At 45.8% G+C, this 25,256-nt stretch overlaps 1 protein-coding gene across 1 annotated transcript in view; it reads right to left on the bottom strand.

Annotated features, from left to right (window-relative positions):
- SPG11 (SPG11 vesicle trafficking associated, spatacsin) overlaps window positions 1-25,256 on the bottom strand; it is a 623,940-nt gene that overhangs the window by 483,302 nt on the left and 115,382 nt on the right. Inside the window, exons 7-8 of the mRNA XM_085644681.1 lie at window positions 18,965-19,377; window positions 18,614-18,759 (exon numbers count right to left, since the gene is read on the bottom strand). Of these exons, the coding sequence (XP_085500807.1) occupies window positions 18,614-18,759; window positions 18,965-19,377 (559 nt within the window). The remainder of the gene's footprint in view (window positions 1-18,613; window positions 18,760-18,964; window positions 19,378-25,256) is intronic.

The raw sequence follows: 25,256 nt of genomic DNA, 5'->3' as shown, positions 1-25,256 counted from the left end.
TCTCGCCGCCTCTCACAGCCCATCTTCGTATCTCCGCCTGTGTCTTTTACCAAGCCAGCAGACAGCTATGTTATTAACTTCCTACACCCCGCTAAATCCAGGAGACTTCTCATCACCCCATGCTCTTGTGGGGCCTTGGAAAGGACCGCCCTATTTTTTTCACATCTTAGCATACTGAAAGAACTGTCCCGAACCCAAGCGCGCTCAAAGGAAACAAACCTTTTCCTTTTACTCATAAATAGATCTCCCACCACAGCCATTCTCTCTTCAATGATATCCTTAACCATATTCACAAGGGATAAGGATAATCACTGCCGCTCTAAGGGGCCGATTACGAGTTTGAAGGTGCGGCGGAGGGACCGCCCGTCCGCCGCACCGCCAAACCAAGTTAAAACCGCCCACCGTATAATAACTTTTTTAGTCAATGGCAGGCGATTCCTCGGGCGTTCCGACTGCGGTGCCTATAAAATAGGCATCGCAATAGGAATGTCAAAAACAGTTCCAGCACTGAATGGACTGAAAAGACCATGCCGTGCAGGAACTTCTGTGCGTGCACACAGGGCGCACATTTTGTGCCTCCCTGTGTGCATTCACTGGGCGTGAGGCACAAGGGGGCCCTGTAGACCCCCTTTGTTTCCTCTCTGCCAAGGTTTTCATGGCAGAGGAATCGCCATGAAACCCTGGCGTAGGGGAAACTGCTAATATGCTTGGCGGGACCACTGTGGACCCACCAAGCATATAGATGCCTCTGGACTGTCGCACCACTGCAAGGGAACAGCGGTTCCCTGGCGATGTTGGAGCTTCCAGGATGGCACAACCACTAGGGCTGTAATGTGGCGGTCGCAAGACCGCCACCGACGCCTCACCATGAGTGTGGTGGTCCGAGGACCGCCAAGCTTATAATCAGCCTCTTAGTGTTAGGGGAAATCACCCAAGCTCCCAGGCCTCCAAAAATACATCAAGCAGCCTATCCAGTAACATTGGAGACATAGCCTGACAGAAGTCAGATAGAATGCCATCAGATCCTGGCAAATTCCCTTTAATCATCCCTTCTAGTGCCTCTTTCATCTCTTGCACTGTTAAAGTGGACTTCAGCTCCTCTCGCTGCTCTCCTGTTAACTGGGGGAGCTCACCCGTTCCCAAATATACTCTTTTATCCTCAACCCTCAACTCCGTATGTGAAGTAGAGTCGATCTGCACATTTTCCTTACACTTCTCATTTATTCAATCTCTAGCATTGATATCACTCCCTCCCTACTGACTTAAGGAAATATTATCAATAACCGGCCTCTCACGAGTCAATAGCCAGGCCAGCACCTGGCCCAACTTACCTCCCTCTTGGAACAGCCTCTGTCTATACTGCTTATGAACATATCTATACAATTGCGACAAGGTTTCTACAATTTTACATTTCACTTCCATTACCAGGGGAGCAACAGCAGAGTCAGTAGTATACGCTCTCTCAAGGTCTGCTAGGCTTGCTGCCTTTTCCATCAGTTAATATTCTAGCTGTTTTCTCAGCCCTGTCCTCCCTTCCAATATGTGAAATACATTTTCCTCTAAGGACCACCTTGTATGCCACCCATTCCATTGCTCTACAAGCAGTAGATTTATTATTAATCTGAAAAAACTGCATGGAGACGTCCCTCATGTGGCCAACGAAGGGCAGATCTGGGGTGGAGTGATACCACCTGCTGTATCGGTGTGGCTGAAGGAATTGGACAAGTGCATGATTGCGGAAAAGGAGGTGTTCATAACTAGGGGGTGCCCGAAGAAATGGGATAAAAAATGGTCCAAATGGAATACTTACAGGGGAGAGATTTGTGTATCACCCATGGCGGAATTGGAAATGCGTGGAAGCAGGGACAGGGATCTGATTTCTTGATAATTTTGGCTATTACCCATGTAGAGTATCTGCGGATGATTGCAACCACTGAGAATATCTGTCAACAACTTGAATTGTCTGTAATAAACCTTTCTCAATAAAAAAAAACAAAAAAAAAAAAACGAAGGGCAGATCTGATAATACCTCAAACTCCAATCAGTACTCTAGCATACACACTAGTGGCCAGTGATCCGAAAGAAACCTATTAAGATAGGTCACATCCTCAAACATCCCAACGTCTTTTGCCTCAGCAGATAATCTATATAATCTATACTACTATGGGTACCAAGCACAGACTGCAGACATCTACTAAATCACAGTCCTTTAGCAAGCTACCCAATGCACTTTCCATGTAAGGTTTCTAATTTGATCTTGGATGAGATTTATTTAAGTGGCAATTTAACACATGATTCATGTCTCCCACTCACATAAAACTGGACACTAAATATGGTAGAGTCTCTGTCTACACTGAGGAGAAAAAGACATATAATCTGTGTTTAAAGCATAAACATTAAACAAGCAGGTTTCCACTCTATAAAACAAAAAGCAGATTATAACATACCTCCCTTTTAAAACTGCAATTACTTGCTTAAAGGGGACCCCAGATGCAATCCACGTCAGCACCCCAAGGGCGTAATTCTAGTAGCGAGCCTCATGCACGAGTCCCCTCCACTTTTTCCTCCACCCTCCACCTCAGCTCCAAATAGATGTTGATTCCTGAAGCGTAGCTATTTAGATCTTATGCCTTTCAAAGATATAGATATACTCTACATCTCTCTGAACACCTTTGAGACGGCAGAGCGTTCATTTGCAAAAGTACGAGTGCCGGTGCCAAAGTTCTGCTCAGAAGCCCCCTCCCGGCACTATTAACTGTTGGTGCGTCGAATACCAAGGCATCGCAGTCCTGAATCCACCTCATGCCTCTTTAATCGACTACCAAACACCCCATTCCCCTTTATCTCACTCTTACAGGTACCTGCGTTCTCCTTTGTGACTATTTTATGTCTTTCTCTTTCTTGCTCCTCTCGTACTCTAAGGAAATGTCAGATGAGGAAAAATAAGTGCCGGTCCCCAAAAATGAGTGCCGGAAATAAGCGCCGCTGGCCCCCACTAGAAATCGGCTCAAATTAAGCACTGGAACTTGGAGATTCCATGTTATACACTTTCTACATTGAAAGGGCACAACAAACCTTGAATATTGAAGGACTCTATGGTATGCAGAACCCCAGTTCCTAGAATACACTGTACTGGTTCTCCAGTGCATTTTCTGAACTAGCTGTGGTTGATTCCCACCAGGATGCAGAACACCAACACAAACCATATGAAACACTGCAACACTAACTACATTTTGTCCCCTATCTTCCCAGTGGACAGTCTTGGAACCTTAAAGATTCTCTACCGCCCAGGAGTGCACACGGTTATGCACCCTCTCCACCTCCTCTGCAATATAACTGAACAGAAACAATAGAACAACACCCCTGGTTCAATAATAGTAATGTCATGCAGTAACCTAAAACTGCAGCTAAACACCATTCAACCTAAGTCTACCCGCACAAGGGAGGGACCCAAATCAGGGCAGACCTACCAGCACTCCTACTCATCCAAGTTTTAGGGAGCAAAGCAGATGTAAGTCCCCACTATCCTGCACCCGCTGTTCAATTACAGCGTTATAGCAGTGCAACACATCCCATGTGTTTAGAGTATTTCGAGACCCTCTAACTAAGTTTAAGTCATCCGTGGCCTCCTCACCACTTTTTCATCATACCAGTTCTGCCAGCAAACATTCTGCCATGCTTTAGTGCTGCAATAGAGTCAAGCCATCTACAGCCAAGGAGGAGGAAGAGTATGCCTTATGGGCCGTGATTAAGAAGGGCTGATCAATAGCTATGCAGTGTATAGAAAGGCTGTACAAACCGTGAATTGGATGCTATAGCTGAACCTGCCCCATGTACAAGAGGACTCAGGAGAACCCAGTGCCGATGAAGACAGGATGCAAGAAGCAGGCCTACGGGAGAGCACTAAAGAAGGGAAGAATTGGATAGGATAAAAAGGAGGAAGTAAAGGATGCTTGAAGAGATGGGAAACACAGGCTACTGGAGATCAAAGAAGAAGTGAGGGATACAGGAGGGCCTGGAGGAAGGACAGGAGGTTGGAGGGCACAGGGCAATCGAAGCGTGCAGCAAGGCATGGCGCAAACAGAGGGTACGGAAAAGGATTCTTGAAGCTGCCGCCAACCAACACCATTGGGAGCCTCAGAATACACCCGTAAAGACCTTGATGCTGCCTCTTAATGCAGCATTAGAGTTCTCTAACCACTGTCCATACCACTGCTTCTAGCAGTATTATAACTAAAATGTACAGCATCACAAATAAACATTGTCAACCCAAAATGTCTGAGTAGCATTTTCAGTTGTAAGACAGACTTTTTGGCTTGGCCAAAGCTTGAAAATGTGGCTAATATTGAATTTAAAAACAGGGAGCGTATGTTCAGCAGTGTGGAAAAGATGTACAGGCTGGCATTGAGGAGCAGTGGCATCGGTGATCTGACACACATGCCACGAGGAGGGGGAGAGAGAAGATTCTTTCTGATTTTGTAACCATTCGAAAGAAGTTCGAAGTTCAAGGCTCGAGCGACAGACAGAGCAATAACACTGTTTGACAGAGAAAGCTGATGGATGGCAACTGATGAACAGCAGGTCAAAAGAACGCCTAGGCCTCGGCATGGACAGATAATTCAAGACTGTTCATATATGTGGAGCCCTGAAAAGTTCAATCAAAAGCTACAGTGAAAAGGGAAACGATTAACCCCTCAGCTGCCCAGGTGGTACAGACACTGAGGTTAACACTTTCAAGGCTCAGAGTACGCCCAAAAGGAGATTTGTCAGATGAAGGGAGTGCTTGAAAAGGAAAATGAAACTTATCAGTATGCATCTGTTATTGGCATGTAGAGCTGTAGAGTTGTATACTTTAGCATAGATCGCCATCTGGTGTTGGGCTCAGATGTTTGCAGTTTGCTTTTGTCGAAGTCTTTGTAGTCACGAGATAGGTGACTCATCCTTCTGGTGATAGTGCGCATGGGCATCGACTCCATCTTTAGATTGTTTTTTGCCAGAAAGGGTGATGATGGAGTTAGTAAGAGAATAGAAAAAGCTGTCCATGTAATGTATCTAAGTAAGATAATAATGCAACAGATAAAGGTGTCCGGGGAGGTGGGTGGGCGTATACAAGTCTATAGCTCTACATGCCAAGAATAGATGCATACTGGTAAGTAGCATTTTCCGTTCGAAGCATACGAGCTGTAGATTGTATACTTTGGCATAGACTATACGGCAGTTTTTAGGTCTCGCCTACGCATCTGCATAGGAGGACCTTTAGCCGTCGCTCTGCTCTTTTTTGAAGCACATACTCGTGCCTGTGGCGGCATCCACCTTGCGGGAACGAGCAGCGGCGCGCATGCTAATTGGGCACTGCTTGCTCCCGCAAGGCGGATGCCGCCACAAGCACGAGTGTGCTTGAAAACAGCTGCTGCCTGTTCCCTTCTGAACTGCTTGTCTTTCACGCATGCGCTTGTTTACATTGAGCGGCTAGCGTCATCGCTCCTGGTTAATCTCTCCACTGCCTCTGTAGCCGTCTCTCTCTACCTCACCTCCACTTCTGTATCTCCTCTGTGCCCCTCAAGGACATGCCCTCCCTTTGCCTCTCTCACTCCTCACCCCAGCCTCCACTCCTCTCTCCCCTTTCCATGTCCTCTTTCCTTCCCCTCCTTCTCCTTTCTTCCCTGTTGTTCTTATCTTCATCTCCCCCATGCTTACTCCTTTCCCAGGTCTATCTCCATTGCTGTGCCTTCCACCTCACATGCCTCTCTCCCCAACTCATCTTCTCAACTTCACTTCTCTCCCTGTTGCTCCCTCATCATGCCGCTCTCCCTTGCTATACTCTCAGACTCCCTCTCCTGCTTCTCTCTCTTGCTTTGCTCTTGGGCTCCCTGTCCGTGGTTCTCTCCCCTGATACACTCTGTCTCCCTCTCCATGCTTCTGTACCCTGCTGCACTCTCACGCTCCCTGTCCGTGCTTCTCACCCTTGCTGCACTCTCTGCTCCCTCTCCGTGCTTCTTTCCCCTGCTGCGCTCTCAAGCTCCCTCTCCGTGCCTCTCCCTAACAGCACTCTGAGTCTCCCTCTCCGCACCTCTCTTCCTAACGGCATTTTCGGGCTCCCTCTCTGTGCTTCTCTCAACTGCTGCACTCTTTGGCTCCCTCTCTGTGCTTTTCTACCCTGCTGCACTCTTGGGCTCCCTCTCCATGCTTCTCTCCCCTGCTGCACTTTCAGGCTCCTTCTCCATGCTGCTCTCCCCTGCTGCACTCTTGGGCTCCTGCTCCGTGCTTCTCTCCCCTGCTGCACTCTCAGGCTCCTTCTCCGTTCCTCTCTCCCTTGCTGCACTCTGTCTCCCTCTCCATTGCTTCTCTCCCCTGCTGCACTCTTGGGCTCCCGCTCCGTGCTTCTCTCCGCTGTTGCACTCTCGGGCTCCCTGTCCGTGCTTCTCACCCTTGCTTCACTCTTGGGCTCCCTGTCTGCGCTCTTTCTCTTGCTGCACTCTCGGTCTCCCTCTCCATGCTTCTCACCCTTGTTTCAGTCTTGGGCTCCCTCTCCGTGCTTCTCTCCCTTGCCATTCCCCTCAAATTGCCTTCCTCCCTTCTCGTTCTCCCTAGCGGTGGCAACCTGTATCTGTTGCAGTAGTATGAAAAAGCGTTCTTAGTACAGCCTGACCTACAGTAGCTTGTTGTTTTGCTTGCACATCTACACAATAGTGTTTAGTGAAAGTATATGGTGTAGACCAAGTTGCTGCTTTGCAGATGTCATCTAGGGAAATGTTCCCTAAGAAAGCCCTAGAAGCACCTAGTTTGCGTGTGGAATAAGCTCTAGGGGGAATAGTTAATGTACGTTTAGCTTTAGGATAGCATATCTGGATGCTTTTAACAATCCACCTTGCAATTTCCCATTTTTGAAATGGGAGTGCCTTTGTGAGGTGGGGAGAAAGCCACAAAGAGTTGTTTTGTGTTTCTAAATGACTTGGTTCTTTCGATGTAGTAGAGTATCGCTCTTGTAACGTCCAAGGTGTGGAGAGCGCGTTCTGCCACTGAGTTTGGTTGAGGGAAAAATACTGGAAGTTCAACCGACTGGTTAAGGTGGAAGGCAGATACTACCTTAGGTAGAAATTTTGGGTTGGGTCTTAGAACCACTTTACTATGGTGCATTTGTAGAAATGGTTCTTGTATGGTTAATGCCTGGAGTTCACCAACTCTCCTAAGGGATGTGATAGTTACTAGGAAGGCCACTTTCCAATTAAGAAACAGTATCTTGCATTTGTGCAGATGTTCAAATGGAGAACCCATGAGTCTGGTAAGGACTATATTGAGATTCCATACAGGAGCAGGTGGAACTCTAGGTGGAATTATTCTTTTAAGTCCTTCCATAAACGCTTTGATAGCGGGTACTCTAAAGAGAGACAAATGTCTGTTTTGGAGGTAAGCAGAGATTGCAGCTAGATGTAGCCGTATAGATGTGTACGCTAGGTTACATTGTTGTAGATGCTAAAGTTAACAGATAATGTTCTGGATGGAAGCATCTAATGGATCGAATTTGTTGTTTGTACAGTAGATGACAAATCATTTCCATTTTGCTGCATAGCATGCTCTAGTGGTAGGACGTCTAGCTTCTTTAATAATGTTCATGCAGTCTGGCGGGAGATTGAGGTAGCCAAATTCTAGGACTTCAGGAGCCAGATCGCAAGATTTAGTTGATTGGGATCTGGATGCCTTATCTCTCCATGGTTCTGAGTGAGGAACTTGGGGGAGGAGTGTAGCTTTTGATGAGGTACTACTGTGAGTTCCAACAGGGTTGTGAACCATGGTTGGCGTGCCCATGTTGGAGCAATTAGGATCATTGTGAGGGAGTGTTTGAGGTTTTGAACCACTAGTGGAATGAGCGGAAGAGGCGGAAAAACGTATACAAATTTGCTTGAGCAGTTCATCCATAGTGCATTGCCTTTGGACAATGGGTGTGGATACCTGGAGGCGAAGCTTGGGCATTTTGCATTTTGGTGTGCGGCGGACAGGTCTATTTCTGGGTAGCCCCAGATGTGAAAGAATGGAAGAAGAACTTGAGGATGAAGTTCCCATTCGTGGATCTGCTGTGTTTGACGACTGAGCAGATCTGCGATCGGATTGTGTACTCCCGGGAGATGTTGCGCGAGGAGGTATATGTTTTGAGGAAAAGCCCACCTCCATATGCTTTGCACTAGAAAGTTGGAGAGAATGTGTCCACCCATGTTTTTGTATGTCGTACATTGCTGTCATGTTGTCTGTACGTACCAAGACAGCTTTGCCTATTAGCAAGAGTTGATAAGACTTTAGTGCTAGTAGATTGCTAGTAACTCCAGGTGATTTATGTGGAGTTGTTTTTGTTGATGGGTCCATATGCCCTGAACGGTTTGGTTTTGGAGATGAGCTCCCCAGCCGGTGAGCGATGCATCTGTTGTTAGCACTATCTGTGGAACCGGATCGAGGAACGGCCGCCCTTTGGTCAGGTTTTTTGTGTTCCACCACTGCAGACAGCGATGTGTGCGGCTGTCTACCAACACCAGATCTGTCAATTGACCTTGAGCCGGGTTCCACTGATGTGCCAAACATTCCTGTAATGGCCGCATCTGGAGTCTTGCATAAGGGACGATGAGCATGCAAGATGCAATCATTCCGATTAGCTGCATAAAGACTTGAGCTGGCAAGGAGTGTTGAGGCTGAAATTGGGATATTAGAGCCTCCATGGTGGAGATCCTTACTGGATTGGGGTATGCTAGGCCTTCAAAGTGTCTAGAGTGGCTTTCTAGATACTGTTGCATTTTGGATGGTTGAAGGTGAGACTTGGTGAGGTTTACTGTGAACCCCAAGTCGTGAAGTAATTGAATGGTTTTGTGTGTGTGTTGTACACAACAGCTGTGAGACTTGGCTTTTATGAGCCAGTCATCCAAATAAGGGAACACGTGAATGTGTTGCCTTCATAAGTGAGCTGCCACCACTGCAAGGCATTTGGTGAAGACTCTGGGTGCTGTGGTCACTCCGAATGGGAGGACTTTGAATTGATAGTGTTGACCGTCCACTAAGAATCTGAGGTCTTTTTTGTGAGAGGGACGAATAGGAATATGAAAGTAGGCGTCCTTTAGATCCAAAGTGGAGAGGAAGTCGCCTTGTTGAAGTAGTGGGAGCACCTGTTGGAGAGTGACCATGTGGAAGTGGTCTGATTGAATGTAAAGGTTTAGGGGTCTGAGATCCAGTATTGGTCTGAGAGAGCCGTCCTTTTTTGGGATTAGAAAATAGAGCGAGTAAACCCCTGTGCCCTGATGATGCAAGGGGACTGGTTCTATTGCATTTTTTTGTAAGAGAAAGAGAACCTCTTGTTTTAAAAGGGTCAAATGTTCTTTGGACATTGGGCGGTGTTTGGGAGGGATATGTGGAGGATTGGAGGCGAGTTCCAGGCAGTAACCATGCTGGATAATTTGTCTTACCCACTTGTCTGTGGTGATGGAATTCCAGATAGTTAGGAACGGTGATAGGCGTCCCCCGACAGGTGTGGAGTGATCGGGGGGAAGTGGAGGGAAGTCATTGCTTGGTGGTAGGGGAGGTTCGGGTGTTGTTACTGCGTCCTCTTCCCTTATTGTTGTTACCCATGTATCCTCCTCTAACATATCCTTTGGAAAAGGGACTTTGATTGGGGCTTTTGTAAGATGAAGAAGGCTGCTCTGAAGCATTGGTTTTGGAGCCACCCCTATAAAAGAGCGACGAAAAGAACCTATTTGGGAAGGCGATTGCAAGGCCCCCATAGATTTTGCTGTCTCTCTATCTTTTTTCATCTTTTCTAAAGATGGTTCGACTGTAGGTCCAAAGAGATGTTCCTGGTCAAAAGGCTGGTTGAGAATACTGGTTTGCACCTCTTGTTTGAAACCGGATATCCGAAGCCAAGCGTGTCTGCGTAATAGAACACTAGTATTAACAACAAAGATGCGGTATCAGCTGCATCAAGAGCACACTTAATGGATGTATTTGTAATTAATTTACCTTCCTGTATCAGGTCATTTGCCTTGTCCTTATACTGTCAGGGAGATGCTGGATAAGCTTCTCAAACTCATCATAGTGTGTCCTGTCATCTTGCCGGCAAAGCCTGGGTGTTGGTAATTCTCCAATAATTTGCAGCTTATGACGCAATACGTTTTCCGGATGCGTCTAAAAGTTTTGATTCCTTGTCAGGAGGTGGTGTGTCTCTTGTTGTCTGAGATTTGGCCCTTTTACGTGCATCAGACACCACTAGGTAGTCTAGAGGGACCTGACCTTTGATATATATTGGATCGTTGGGAGCTGCCTTATATTTTTGATCTATTCTAGGGTTAAGAACCCTGGCTCTGACGGGGTCTTTAAATACCTCTTGTGCGTGTTTAAGCAATCCCTTCAACATTGGTAGGGTGTGTGTGGACTTTTGTGGCTAAGCCAAGGTTTCTAATAGGAAGTCTTCTTCTAAGGGATCTGAGTGCAATTGTACACCATGATATTGTGCAGTCCTTGTGATTAGTTGTGCAAACCCCACATTGTCATCTGGAGGGGACGGGCGAGATGGATATAGGCCTGGGTCGTTGTGTAGATCTGGATCAGTATTGTAATCCTGACAGGAATCTGGATCTTGTGGGATGGTATGTGTGTCATCATCATCCCCTTGTGAGTTTGTGTTGTCCTCCCTGTCCCCATCCCCGTCCCCACCCCCATAATCACTATCTTCGTCTAGTGGTGGAGGTGAAATTGAGGGGTGTGGGGAATGTACTGGAGAAATTAGTAAATTGGGATCAGTAGGAGGAGGAGAGGCTGGAGGAGGTGGAAGAGGTGGAGAGGTATTAGTGTCTATATTTCTTTTCTTAGGAGGAACTGGAGAATCCTGTGAATAGTCTGATTTCCTCTTTAGTATGGAAGTGATAGAAACAGTGTCTGGATCAATATGTATTGTTTTCTGTTTTGGATCTGGAAGGTCCGGTTCAGAAAGGTGTTTGGATCCAGTGTCCTTTTTTGGAGCGGAAGATTTATGGTCCGCATGTTCCTTTGCCTTCTGAGAAGTTTTATCCTGTTTAGGCTTAGGTGTAGGAGTTTTCGGTTCGGGGAAGCTGTTTCGGTTCCGAAGGCTTGATTTCTGATTGTTTGGGCACCGAAGACTTCTCTTTAGTCTGTTTTGGCGCTGAGGACTTCGGCGTCAAAGGTGTTTTTGGCGCCGGTGGTGGCACATTTATGTGTTTGGACGTCAGTGCCTATGGTGTTTTATCGGTACTGAAGCGGGGTTGGCTCGAGCCCGGGCCGGGAGGCTTATCTTTTGGTTTCGGAGCCGAGCCGCGGAGGCATCTGAAATCTTCGGTCGGTATGGACCTAGGCCTGAGGGCGAAGGTGTTACCGGAGCCTCTTGAATGGGAGTGGGTAGGACAGGGTTCTCGGTACTCATGGCCTGTTTAGCCGGAGTGACTGCATTGACAACGTCTGAGTCATCAGCCTCGGAGACTGAGATCTGTTCTTCCTCAGCTCCTTGTTCTGGAAGGGTATCAGGACCTGGTTCGAAGCTGTCTGGAATCGAAGTGCTTCCCCGGGACATTTCGTGGCATCAAGCCCGACGACCACGGACGGTTTTCTTGGACCATAAAGGATAATCAAGCGTCACAGCTGTTTTCTTCGTGCTCCGGAGAGAGGCAAAGATTATACACCTCGTGTAGGTCAGAGTGTGGGAAATTTAGCACCAAACTGGGGCCATTTTTTAAAGTGAGCCCGTTCCATCGACGTCCAACGTGGGCGTGGGTAGGCCCAACAGCTCGCGTTGAAAGCTAGGTTAAGTAGCTTGATTGTAGAGGATGCGCATCGAAAAGGAAACGCGATTGAGACAATACCGTCGAGAGGTAAGCAATTGCACCTCAAAGGGGTTTCAATAACGACACCGACCGGAGCGCAGCAATTCACATCCGAACATGATGGCGGAAAAAAAACCAATCTAAAGATGGAGTTGATGCCCATGTGCACTATGACCAGAAGGAGAAGTCACCTAGCTCGTGACTACAAAGACTTCTTCAACAAACAAACAAAAACGCAAACATCTGAGCCCAACACCAGATGGCGATCCATGCTAAAGTATACAATCTACAGCTCATATGCCTCGAACATATGCAAATTAACTTCGACTACTATTGAGCTAAGATCTGAAGCCACCAGTTTTCCCCCACAATTTAAAGTATTAGGTTTCAGGCATTAAATGCAATTTCCCTCACAATACCTGCTCAATGTTCTTTTCCAAGGGGCCATAATTCATGTTACCGAACTCCAAAGTACATGATGTTTTGAAACAATTGGACGGCTGTGTGCAGTTAGCTCATGTGTATATTTTGACAGTTAACGTTAAAGTTCTATATGTTCCTGTACATAGTGTTTACAGTTATCTTTTATGCTGTACCACTAAGTGTTGAGTAAAGGGTTGTTCACCTTGAATGAATGAATGAATGAATGAATGAATGAAGTAGCCTGTAAAACGCACAGCTACTCAAATACTGTCTCAGCGCTGCTACATGAAGCTAAGAGATGACATAGAAGGTTACTGACTTAAGAAAAACGTCTTCAAAGATTTGCAAAAGAGCAATTTGCTGCCTAAACTCCTAAGCTGCACAGGGAGAAGATTCCATATTTAGGCTGCACAGACCAACAAAGAAGCACCAGCTCGTTTAGTCTCTTTGAAGCAAGGGCCAATATCAAGTGTGCCTTACTCCACCGTATATTCCTATTTGGCTGGTACTCCTGAATTCTTTTGTTCAAGTAATGAGGGCAGGTATTTTGAAAGGCCCGATGGGCGAGCATGAGTGCCTTGAAAAGAATCCTTTTTCTGACAGGCACCCAATGCTGTTGGTTGAGACATGGAGATGTAGGAGTACTCTTCTGAAGGTTAAAGAGCAGACGAAATGCTGTTCTCTGGATAAACTGCAGTCAGCGCGTCATGGAGGCAGGTAAACCCAGGTACAAGGAATCTGCATTATCTACTCTAGAAAGAATTGTGGCTCGGACAAATGTTTTACAAACCTCCCATGGAAGAAGGGGTGCCCTTAGAATCCATATGAAGGAGGGGAGGGGGAGTTGGGCCCTCGGTAGACCACGATTCCGACCAGGATTGTCCGGGTTGCATTGGCCTAAGCCAGTCCCACCACCCTCATGCAGTCTGACAACACCTCCTTGATAATGTCTGTGCCACTCTTGTAGGAGAACACTGACTGCATGTCATCAGTGTGAGCGATATTAATGCCAAATGATTCCACCAGGGCCATCAGCGGGGACATATAAATATTAAGTAGAGTTGGACTCAATGCAGAGCCCAGGCGTACACAGCATTTCAGGGGTTTAGCCTCAGCCTTACATATGCCACAACTCCTTTGCTGTTTCCCCTAAACTCAAAGTTCAAGAGGTATAGTTTAACTGACAGGTTACAACTGTCAATGCTGCACAAGTGTTTTACGGCAAACTAAGCTTCTAGTACACAGAATTCAGTGTATGGCTATGTGGAGCAGCGCCAAAAGGAACAGAGGCTTCATACAGTTGTGACCATTGCTCTGCTAACGGGAAACACGAATCCTAGCATCAAAACCTACTTTGAAGCATCCTGAGCAACAGGACGCCAAAAACAGCTACACATTCCAGCAACTATCCATGTGCAAAATGTAGCGTTCATTGCCTAGGATAAGCCGATCATATATAAATTACCTGAAACCCCGAAGAAAAGAGTTTTCTCTCAAAAGAACTGATCTAAATAATGCACTGTTTCTTCAAAGGAAGCACATGGTCTAAGTTAAAAAAAGAATAATAATAATCATTTAATTCCAATAACATTATCAAAATAAAAGAATGAACCATCAAAAGACAGCGTCATGTTTACAGAAGGCGAGCTAGGCGGGCTTTAGAACAGAGTGCCTTAGGATCCCCAATCAATCCGGCAAAACAATGGCTACAAGAAAAGATTATTTTACAAGTCGGCAGATCAGTGCCTCAAGAAAGTATATTACCGTAAGAAAATTAGAACCTAAGATAGAGTATAATAATATTAGGATCCCATTACAGAACTGGGTCTCTCAATGGAGGATGTAAATTAAGAAATCAAACTCCCCCTTTATTACTTCGTTTTTGACACAGTGTTTAGAACAATCTATTGACATTCACGTGCCAGCCTGAGAAGTCATGCCACACCTGCAGTAGAGCCAAGAAAACCACAGGCTCCATAATCCTGTGCAGTATCCAGGTCACGGATGAGGCGGGGAAGAATTACTAGCTCGTACCACAGAGAACATAGCGTAGCCCTGCTTATTTGTCGAACCCCTCCATGGCCAAATCAGTCAAAAGATTATCTAATCCATCCTAAGTAGGACACAGCAAGTTGCAAACATCTGAAACTCATTAACTGTTTGGAGCTTACTTCAACATAACCTTAAAATGCTCTTTCACAAAGAACTTTTTGACAATTGGTCCACTACCTGAGTGTTCTCCAAATGTCATTGTTTTGGAAAACATACTAGTTTTGATGGAAGGCCAAAGAGAGAAATGGTTTGAGTTAAGGAACACAGTAGCGCACTGGCTTAAGAAGCATTCTAGTTCGCCTAGTGACGTGCACAATGAGATAATTATGGTATAAAGGACATCATTGATTGTCTTTAGGGTTAAGACCAGTCAGAGGGAATTGTGTGATTGTGAATTTTAAAAGTGCTCTATTATCCTAGAAATTACTGTATAGATTGCAAAGGTATGATCACACAGGTAGGAGAATTAAGGCTATGCCATTAGGTTATTTCTAGAGACAGTCTCATTGATGCATGAATAATCTTCAATCTGTAAGGGCGAATCCCCCTAATGAGGGATATATTAACGGCGGTTCCAATGTCAGGATCAGGAATGCTTTTGAACTGTTGCAAAATTTCAATTAACTTAATTGACTTACATTATCTGTAATCAGAGTAGCCTGCAGTTTAGATAGGGTTGAGGACGAAGTAGAGTCAATGGAAAGATCTAATTGCAACCCATCTGGAGATGGCAACTCAACCCTGAAATAGTCTGGTAATAGGGAGAATATTAAGTTGTTGTCTTGGAATATGGCATTTGTACTAAGAAGGAAAATTTAGTTTGTGCCTCACCAGAGGACCCTTCACCCTTTGAATCCACGGTTCCGACATTCACAGGAAAAGTTCTAGGGAGTACCACTGATTTGATCTTATTCCCTTTGAATATTTTTAGTCTGGTATCTAATTTTAACACAATATCTAAATGTTTCAGTCGTCCTAAACTAGTTTTGATATATATAAACATGTGTACAAGTAGAGAGTATAAGTAAGGGCCAGCTTTTAATTATTCTAAAAATCAGGGCCTTAAGTTAAAATGGAAAAAGATTGAAATGGAAGCTTGTGGAACATGTTTGGAATGTGATGTAGACCCACAAGACATTGTATCTGCCTTTTGTTCTCTCTGTGACACCATTAGTTCCATGTCAATAGTAAGAGAGTATACAGCTGCAAGAACATGATCTATTCATTCTTGCTCTAAACTTAAATACAGATCTTAAACAAGTCCCTCAACTTAGGGAAGACATTTAGGCTTGCAGAAATAGATACCACAAGCAGATTAAAGAGAGACACAAGGAAATCGATGAAAAAGCATGTGGTTACCCGGAATTAGCCGGTAATGGTAAAGATCATGGGGCATTCTGAAGTGTGGTGAACGCTCCCTTTTTTCAGTAAAATCAACTCCTCGAACTTGGAAAATGTAAACACTCATGAAAAGTGGGTCAAACAATTCTTAAAATGTTTTTAACTCTAGTAATACCAATGGTGATTTAGTACAGCAAGAGGTTATAATTGATTTTGAGGGCACCCTACAGTTCACTTAACAAGAAGTAAGCAAAGCCTATTTTCATAGGAAATGTCCCTGGTCCAAATGGCGCCTCGTTTGATGGCTTTAAGAATCATATAGTTTTAAGGGCCCTCTGTTAATAAAAGTGATTCACGCAGCCATTATTGGTCTAACCCCTCATACATGGACCGAGGCAACCACAGTTCTCATTTTCAAAAAGGGAGCCAAGAACCAACCCAGTTCTTATCCCCCTATATCTCTACTTGACACAACAGTAAACATATTGGGCAGAGTTTTACTATAGAGGCTAGAGGTCTGGGCAGAGGAAAATGATATTTTCTCATAATTTCAGTATAGCTTCTGTCTGGGATTGGGAAAGGTGGAACAATGCCTCAACTTGCATTTGATAACTGGGAATTAAATCAAAGCAAATAGAGGCTCGAACCATATGGATTTAACCAGGGCTTTTGACACCGTGAATCAATCTAAATTATGGTGGTTGATGGAATCAATGTAGGTATAAAAGCCATTAGTCACTTTGTAACAGAAATTATACCAGGAAATGTCTGCCAAGGTTCGATTTGGATATAACAGGGAATGCACAGATAAAATGAGTCTATCAAGAGGTTTGAGACAGTGGTGTGTTTTGGTGCCATTTTTATTTACTGTTTATATTAATGTCTTGGTGAAATTTTAATAAGTAAAGGAAAGGACTTGCCACAACTAGGGAAATGTCCAGTACCTGTTTTGCTGTAACCGGACAATAATATACTTTTATCAAGGAAGATAAATGGTCTTCAAACCCTTTAGGATGAATTTACATTTTATTTGAATGAACTTGATCTCAATACTGATCTAACAAAATCTTTTATTGTGGCATGTGGTCCTAAATCTACTTGTTAGAACTTATTTTTAGGCAACAAAGTTTAGATAGAGTGTCAAATTTTACAAACTTCGTTCTGCCATTTGCATTTCCCTAGAGTGGTGACACTTGCAAACAAGTTAGAACACAACTGCTTTTGAATTCAACTGAGGCTGTATATGGATGCAAGGAGTCCCAGTAGCTGAGTGAGAATTGCAAGATAGCCACCAACATACTCCACGGGGGAAGTTGAAGCAGCGTTCTAGTCTCTGAGAAGACTGACAAAGAGGCTCAACGGCACAATGAGGAAGTAAAAAGCAGGGGAGGTCAGAGGAAGTTGTCGGATGGCGAACCCGATAGGAGAGACTGGCCCCGGGATGGAGCTGAAGGCGGAGTCGGAGCGTATCGAGGAGGAGGCGACCAACCCCGTGGACGCTGTAGAAGAACCCAGCAATGGAGGCGAAGGAGAGAGAGGCAGCAACGAAGATGTGGTGGATGCCAGAAACAACAACCTAGTGCTTGTAAACCCGGTGGTCCAGAGACGCAAAGGGGAGCTTTAGCTACCATCGCCACAGCCCGGGAGGAGGGTCGTGGCCCCAAGCAAGTGGATACATTCCAATTTATGCAAATGTGGTGTTGGTGGCACTGGGGAAACGCCTCACAAAATGGGGGACCAACAGGCAGAGTGGGGAACACTTAGGATCAAAAGCGGTACTCACAAGGAAGGTGATGGGAGTACTTACGAACCCTTAGAGGGAAAACCAAATTACTGATTGATTCTCTCTGTGTGGTTTTGCCCCGAGGACCCATGCCTTCTGGATGACCGGATCGTGAAGAAACGAGAGAGAGCGAGCAAGAGCGAGCGAGCGACCGACCTATGTGGACCACAAATGAGACAGGGAGAAGCTGAACCCAGGCATCCTCAGAAAAGAAAATATTACTGAATGGCACTGTGACGGAAATACCCAGGCACCTTAATAAAAACCTCTGAAACATTCCCGCGCCTGTGTGATTTAACCTGGACTGTACAAAATGGTGTCAGAAGTGGGATTTACGTGTCATGACACAACCCATGTCTCTAGAAGGCATGATCACTCAATTGGCCGAGGGACAGCGGCACCTATAATTGGTGGAGGAGCAGCAGGCACAAGCTGCCCAGCAGGACCGGGAGACCCTCCAAACTGTGTTAAAGGGCCAGACTACGTTGTTAACCTCAAACCTACAGGTGCAGGATAGTGCCATAATGAGGTTGACGGACACTATTACTAGCACACGTGTTTTCAAATAACGTAAAAATTAAGATACATATCGAACCAACATGGCATGGAAGCATAATACACCCTGAATCCAACACATCAATCAAATTTCTATCAGCCTCTAACCTCCAGCTGATAGGTCACTATTCAAACTGTATGGCATCTACCACGCTTGGCCTAATCCCTAATGCTTGCACATAAACTCCAGCACCACAATTCTAGCATACAAACCTATCCTCCAGGGCTTTTGCCTCAAATTCCACACTTTCACTGCATACCTGTGCATTGCCTTTCACACTCATACCTCATGCACCTGTGGTTAACTTGCTGTGCCTCTACGTCAACTCAAAATCCCAAGCCTCATCCCATGGACTTCTACTAAATACCTATGCCTACTAGTTCCAGGTTGATCCACCTCAAATCTAGACCATGTATTTCAATTGAGGTACCTTCAGCACCTCAATGGCTCATTGCTCAAATTTGCATCTCACTGCACCCCGCAACACCCCTCCTCCAACACGCGCACGTCATTTACTGTCATCATGCATCAACCGTTATTCCTGCATCTCACTTCAAGCATCCATGCCTCAGCCACAGTGCCACTGCATCGACTCCAATATTCAAATCTCATTTCCAGCACAAGCCCCCACCTCCAAAGAACACACCTTACCTCGAGTGCATGCAATGGGATGGAGCAACGGTCCCACTGGTTAAGATGGCACAGGGAATCCACAGTGCTGGCGCTTCCGTGGATCATGAGTCGATTAAGAAACTCTTCCTGATGGAGGCCGAACAGGAGGAGAGAGACGCCTACATCTGAACCAGAGAATCAAGAAAGGTGTAAGGTGTATAAAGTGCATTTCTTTCACACACACAACATCTCTGTCTCTCGCTTTTCACACACACATACAGACACACATGCTATGTCTGATTACTGGAGAGCTACCTTGAAACTGTCTTTGTTAACTAGCTCATAATGGAAAACATTTTGCAGCATCTCCTGTGTAAGTTAACAGCTTACCTGTCAACACCAGACACTGCTCCTCTGTGTCCCAGTGCACTGGAATGCCTCTCCTGGCAACACAATGTTGAGCTACTTCCTGGGACTGTAGGTCCCACACAGCCACACACATGGCACTACTCTCTTCCCATGTCAGCACAACTGTAAAAGGGCTCACAGATAAACTCTGGAGACTGTGGGGAGTGCCTTCCTTATGGATTTGTCTCCACGGGCTAACCGCTTCCGCCACCTTCCCCGCAGGACAGCACATAGGTCTCGAGAGGCCACCCGTCGGCGCCACTTGCTCCTCAGTCCAATAGCGCTCCTGGTTTGGAAAGGACTGGTACCACTGTCCACTCAGTTTCAATACAGAATCTTGGGGATCCAGCCACTTAATCGTGGTGGACAGTGAGGATAAATGTGCCTCCCAGGACCTGCAGAAATGAAACGAGCGAAGACACGTCAACCTGAATTTAAAAAAAAAACAGGTCATGGTTTCATGCAGCACATTTTCTTTTTACAGTTTGACAAACGGGCTGTGAGGATATTGGAGCATTTGCTAGCAAACAGGTTCCTCAGAAAGAAGGGCAGGGTCCAGGGCACAGCCTAGCCAACAAACTCACATTTTAACAAGCATTGACAAAGCCATTCATTCTACTGACATGATTTTCTCAAAAACAATCGAGCACATGTACCACATCAGCAGCTGCATTCCTAACACGAAGAGGTGCAGTCTGAGCAGCTGTGTAAGCTTTTCCGATTGATACACACAACCGACACATCAGAGTGAGCAGAAGAACATGCTTCCCTCTCACAGAGAACAGGTGCAACATGGGGCATTAGATATGGAAGATACCCTGACACTCAGAATAGGTACATAGAAAGAAGCAGCATAGAGGTCCCATGCACTCTCCCACGGACATGCAAGGAGCAGCGGCAGTGTATGTATGTTAAAACTTGAACACCCAGTCAGAATGTGTTAAAAGAGCCTGTGTGCCTCAAATCACTTTTAATCCATCATTTCATGCAGTCACTCAAGTTCTCAATTTGCATGCAATGTGCTATGTTAGGTGAACACATCTAGGAAGGAAACATACATCCTGTTGGAAATTGGTGTAACAGTTTTGTAGAGATTAAAGAGAGAGAAAAGGGTGTATTCCCATTAGTTTTCATTTTCATTAAGCCATCATACATTGAACAGCTAATTTTGCGGAGTGGAGTTGCCTTGGCCTTTGATTTACTCCTCCCATTCTCCATTCCCACTTGATCCCATCACACCCCTCGGATCTGCCTCTTACCTTGCTGCTTTGACCCGCCATGTAACCTTCACATCACAACCTTTCTCTACATGCCACTAATGCCAGCTCTCGATACTGCATCTCTGCTCCAGGCTTTCCCCTACACTACTTACCGTAAAACCACCCATCAGATAAAGTGCACTGCTGCTCAGTAGCAAGGATAGTACTAGATGCCAGATAAATACATGCATTGATATGCAAATGACCATATTTCACTGTTAAATATACAATAATTATCTTAAGTGTCTGATAACCTCTTACCCCTTTGCCCAAGCTCTCCGCCCTGAGAGCTTGCCATTTTCAGCTAATAAGACTAGCTGTAAATCATGAAGGTGCTACTCAAGACAAAAAGGTTGCGTAACATTGCCATGCAAACATTCTTAACAAAAAAGCATAGCATTCATAGGTGGTGTGGCTCCCACAAAAGCATGGCTTAAGTAGGCTGGCAGGACCTTGGAGAGTGCTCAGTGTCTTAGGTTGTCTGTAAAAGTGCATGTCTATCAACCAGCAGGGGAACAGTGAAGGCCATAGCCTCTGACAGATTCTGTCCCAAACAAGCTGTACAATATAGGCCATTTGGTGGCAAAGGAGTAATGCCATCCCTTCCAATATGCCAATTAATCTAATCACCCAAAGGAATAACCATGCACTGCTCATAACTCCGTGTACTGCAATATCAAGTGGTGGAGTTGGTGCCATCTTTGCCTAGGTGAACAAAGGAGATGATACCTCGGCAAGGTTGAATGTGAATTAATGGAAAACGTTTTCCTCGCACTACATTGTCATTGTTACAATTTAATGGAAACGTCTTTATCGAATTATGGTTTCAACTTTGAAACCTTTTGGAGGAATGTCTTTTTTCTCGAAAAATGCTATTTTTATTCTGTTTCAAACTATTGTCTACTTGGTTATGTGAAGCAGCAGTTTAGATGTTGATCTCTGTGCATCAACTGTCATTCTAACTGGAAGGCAGCAGAGGGAGCATTACCACAAGACTTGAGTTTGCTTAATTAGTTACACAAGAGGCAAAGTTAACCATTTGCTGACACAATCTGCTCTATATGTAGTGTTCCTTTTATTAAACAGATGAGACCCTATATATCTTTTGTGTTCTATTCTAGCGCCAACAACTCTGAAAAGAAATGGTAGTAAAATATATTAACTCCCAGCATGGTAGACTGTTAACTACAGGCAGGTACATCTACAGCAGAGAGAAAGTTACAAGGAGAACGTTTTCTGGAAATGCACTCCATATCAACGGGCAAACTGTCGGGGACGTGCCTGCACTGTCATCTAAAACTGCCGGCGCTGCATGTGAACTTTCACCTTTGTGCCGTTTTTACCATAAATTGTTCCTAAGTTCTATTTCTAGCGCTATTATTTAAAAATAAACATTTTACAACTGTTGCTTCGTTGTTTGAAATTCAATAAATCACTAATGACGCTAAACACTAATTGTACTGTATAATCGATTAAACCGTGTATTCATTTAAATGCAAACACAAGGAGATGATGGACGGAGCGCTGAAACTTTTCAGACACTCACCCCGAGTCACAGATCTGGTTGAATCCATTATCCTTCTTTAGCTCACTTCACCACCCCAGTTCAGACCCAGCCATATGCAAATCCGTCTGGACCCTGCTCCTTGTGGGAACAGTCCAGCCCGAGCTGCCTAGACAGATTTGCATATGGCTGGGTCCAAACTGAGGTGGTGAAGTTAGCTAAAGAATGATGATGGATTCAACCCAGATCTGTGACGGGGGGGGAGTGCCTGAAAAGTTTCAGCACTCTTTTTGAGCTGGGACTGGTGGATGTCTGGAGGCAAAGGAATGCGGAGGCACGTGAGGGCACACATGTTTCTACAGCTCACAATAGTTGGTCTCGTCTTGACTACTGGCTCCTGAGCGAGACAGCGGGTGGATGGGTCTCCAGGGTAGCTGGGTTACCTCGCACATTTTCTGACCACAGCCCCGTCTTCATGTCAGTACACCTCCCTGGTAGCACGCATCGCGCTTTCACATGGCGTCTCCGCACGGAGGCTCTCCTTGACCCTCTTTACGCAATTACCATCCGTGATGCTATAACGGAATATTTTGCAGACGATAAGGGGTCGGTGGACAAAGCGTCGACTCTCTGGGAGGCCTTCAATGCCACCATCCACGGCACGTGCATCAGCACTTCTGCTGGCATCTTACAGGATTTACGGGGACAACTCAGGAAAATTGATAACAATTACATGATCTAGAACAAGACTATGAGGTTTGGCCTCGCGCACAAACACTAGCCACCATTAAAGAAGTCGCGATGGAATACACTGAGCTGGGTGAGAGGGAGATCAAATATATTTCACGGCGACATACTGCCCGCCCGTTTGTGGAGGGTGGGCGACCTGGGCGGCACCTAGCTCGTAAAATTAAAGATCGCATGTCCCAACAGGTTATTTCCAAAATCACAGATGCCACCAGACATGACCGCTACACTACCACAGAGATCTTGGAACAATTTACATACGAATCCTTATAAACCACACAGGGGGTGACGAGCGCTGAAGACGTGGACCCCTATCTCTCCGACATTGCCATAGCCTGGTTATCGGATGGGCAGCGCGAGTTCCTTAGTCGGACGGTTACGGAGGAGGAGGTGCGCGCAGCTATTAAGTCCCTCCCAAACGGTAAAGCCCCGGGCCCCGATGGCTTCCCTAGCGAATTCTACAAAGAATACGCGGAGGAGCTAACACCTCACATTTTGGAAATGTATGCTGAGGCCTTTGACTCAGGCACACTGCCGCCCACACTGCGGAAGCCCTGATCATAACTTTACTCAAAAAAGACAAACCAGCCCACAACTGCATCTCATACCGGCTGCTCTCAATACGGACGCCAAGTTATTGGCTAAAATATTAGCTACTAGCCTCCAACCGTTAATGCAGAGGTTGGTCCTTCCAGACCAGTCTGGTTTTATTCCCACTTGTTCTACATCACACAACCTTCGTGCTCTTTTCGCTACTTTCCACATTCCCGATCCGAGTTTGCAGGCAGCAGCCGTTATGCTCGATGCCACCAATGCATTTGACTCCATTGAGTGGAGCTATTTGTTTGTATATTACAGTGTATGGGCTTTCCCCCTATGTTTGTGCAATGGATTACATTACTGTACACTAACCCTATAGCGCGGGTTTGTGTGGAAGGCAGCACATCTGACCCCATTAGCATTACCAGGGGCACGCGCCAAGGATGTCCCCTGTCGCCTCTTCTATTTGCACTGACTCTTGAATCGTTGGCCTGCGTCATTCGTCAATGCCATAGGGCCGCGGCTCTTCAGTTCACCTTCCGCCCAGTCAGCATCTCCATGTATGCGGACGACATGTTGCGTGAACCCCGCACTTTTTTGGCACCAGTACTGCGGAATTTATTTGATTTGGTCGGTTTTCTGGGCTACAGATAAACTGGTCCAAGTCGGTGATAGTACCGCTCACGGAATGCACCACGCCACATGACCTGGAGTTTCCACTAGAGTGGTCGTTGGACCCCGTGAAATACCTGGGGATATGGGTACATAGAGACCCTGACACTGTGATACATGAGAATTACGGCCCTGCGTGCTCCAAACTGAAGCAACAAGTGGACAACTGGGTGAAACTCTCACTGTCCCTGGCAGACCGTATTGCGTTAATTAAAATGGTAATATTGCCACAATTTCTATATCTTTTTAGTAACATACCGATTCCGCTCACCCAGCACTTTTTTGGTACTGTGCGCACATTGCTCCTCAAGCTGGTCTGGGGGGGCAAACAGGCCTGGGTGTCTTGGAATACGCTTATTATGGACTACAAACACGGCGGCTTTAGCGTACCTGACCTATATTTGTATTTTCTATGCGCCCACGCACAACATGCGCATTACTGGGTTCGGTGCGCATGAATTCATCCCGCATGTGGCGATTGAAGACGGGGATGCCCACCCTGTCCCTCTACGGTCCATACTAACACACGTTAAACGGCAGACCCCCTGCACGGAGATCAACACAATTGACATCACTATAAAGGCCTGGCAGGCATTAGGCCGCATGGCCGGTAAACTGCTGCTGTACTTACCTCTTTTGCCTGTTACGTTCCACTCGGATCTGTCGGTGACACATGAGACGGGGGCCATGAGCACATTTCACCAAGTAGGAATAGTAACAATACAAGACATGTTTCCAGAGGTTTTTTTTCTAACAAACGACGATCTCAATTACATACAAAACAAAACATCACTATTCACGTTCCTTTTCCACAGACTAAAGAAAGCATTGCAAACTCATTCTCACACCTTCCCTGCAGAACCTGAGAGCCTAGTAACACTCCACACCCTGCTACTCAGCCCAATGCGCCAACACCTTCTCACCAAACTATATCGCGCTGCTAGGTAGGAAAGGCCGCAACCTCACAATCGTAGTTTAGAGACATGGAATGCTTATCTAGACCCCCCTTTGACGCTACCAGACTGGGAATATTGCTGCCAGCTTACGGGAGCCCTCACCTCGAACAGCAATCTCAGAATAATACACTATAAATATCTACATCAAATGTACTATACCCCCAGCAGATTATTTAAATACGGGCTCAGGGACAACAACCTCTGTAAGCGGTGTAGAGCAGAAGACGCTGACTTTTGGACCTAGCCTGGGGATGCCCCAGGGTTGCCCAGTTCTGGGTTGAAGTGATCCAAATTCTATCCCCAATGGTCAATGTACAATTACAATGTTCTCCACATGTCTATTTGCTGGGTCTGGTGCCCGCTGTGAAAGGGGCTGTGGGCAAATTGGTTAAGGTTGCTCTCTTCATGGCCAAAAGGCACGTGGCAATGACCTGGGAAAGCACGGCGGTGCCTAAGGCTGCACAATGGCTTCAAGACCTGACGAGCTGTCGGGACCAGTTGATTTTTTATGCAGAGGAACTCACATCCTCGTCCCGACCTGCTGATATATGGGAACCACTATTACAATACCTATGGAGTGCGTCAGAAGATGAGGC

Source organism: Triturus cristatus, chromosome 3_1, assembly GCF_964204655.1.
Source record: "Triturus cristatus chromosome 3_1, aTriCri1.1, whole genome shotgun sequence".
NCBI classification, from domain to species: domain Eukaryota; kingdom Metazoa; phylum Chordata; class Amphibia; order Caudata; family Salamandridae; genus Triturus; species Triturus cristatus.
This window is presented reverse-complemented; position numbering and strand designations above follow the sequence as displayed.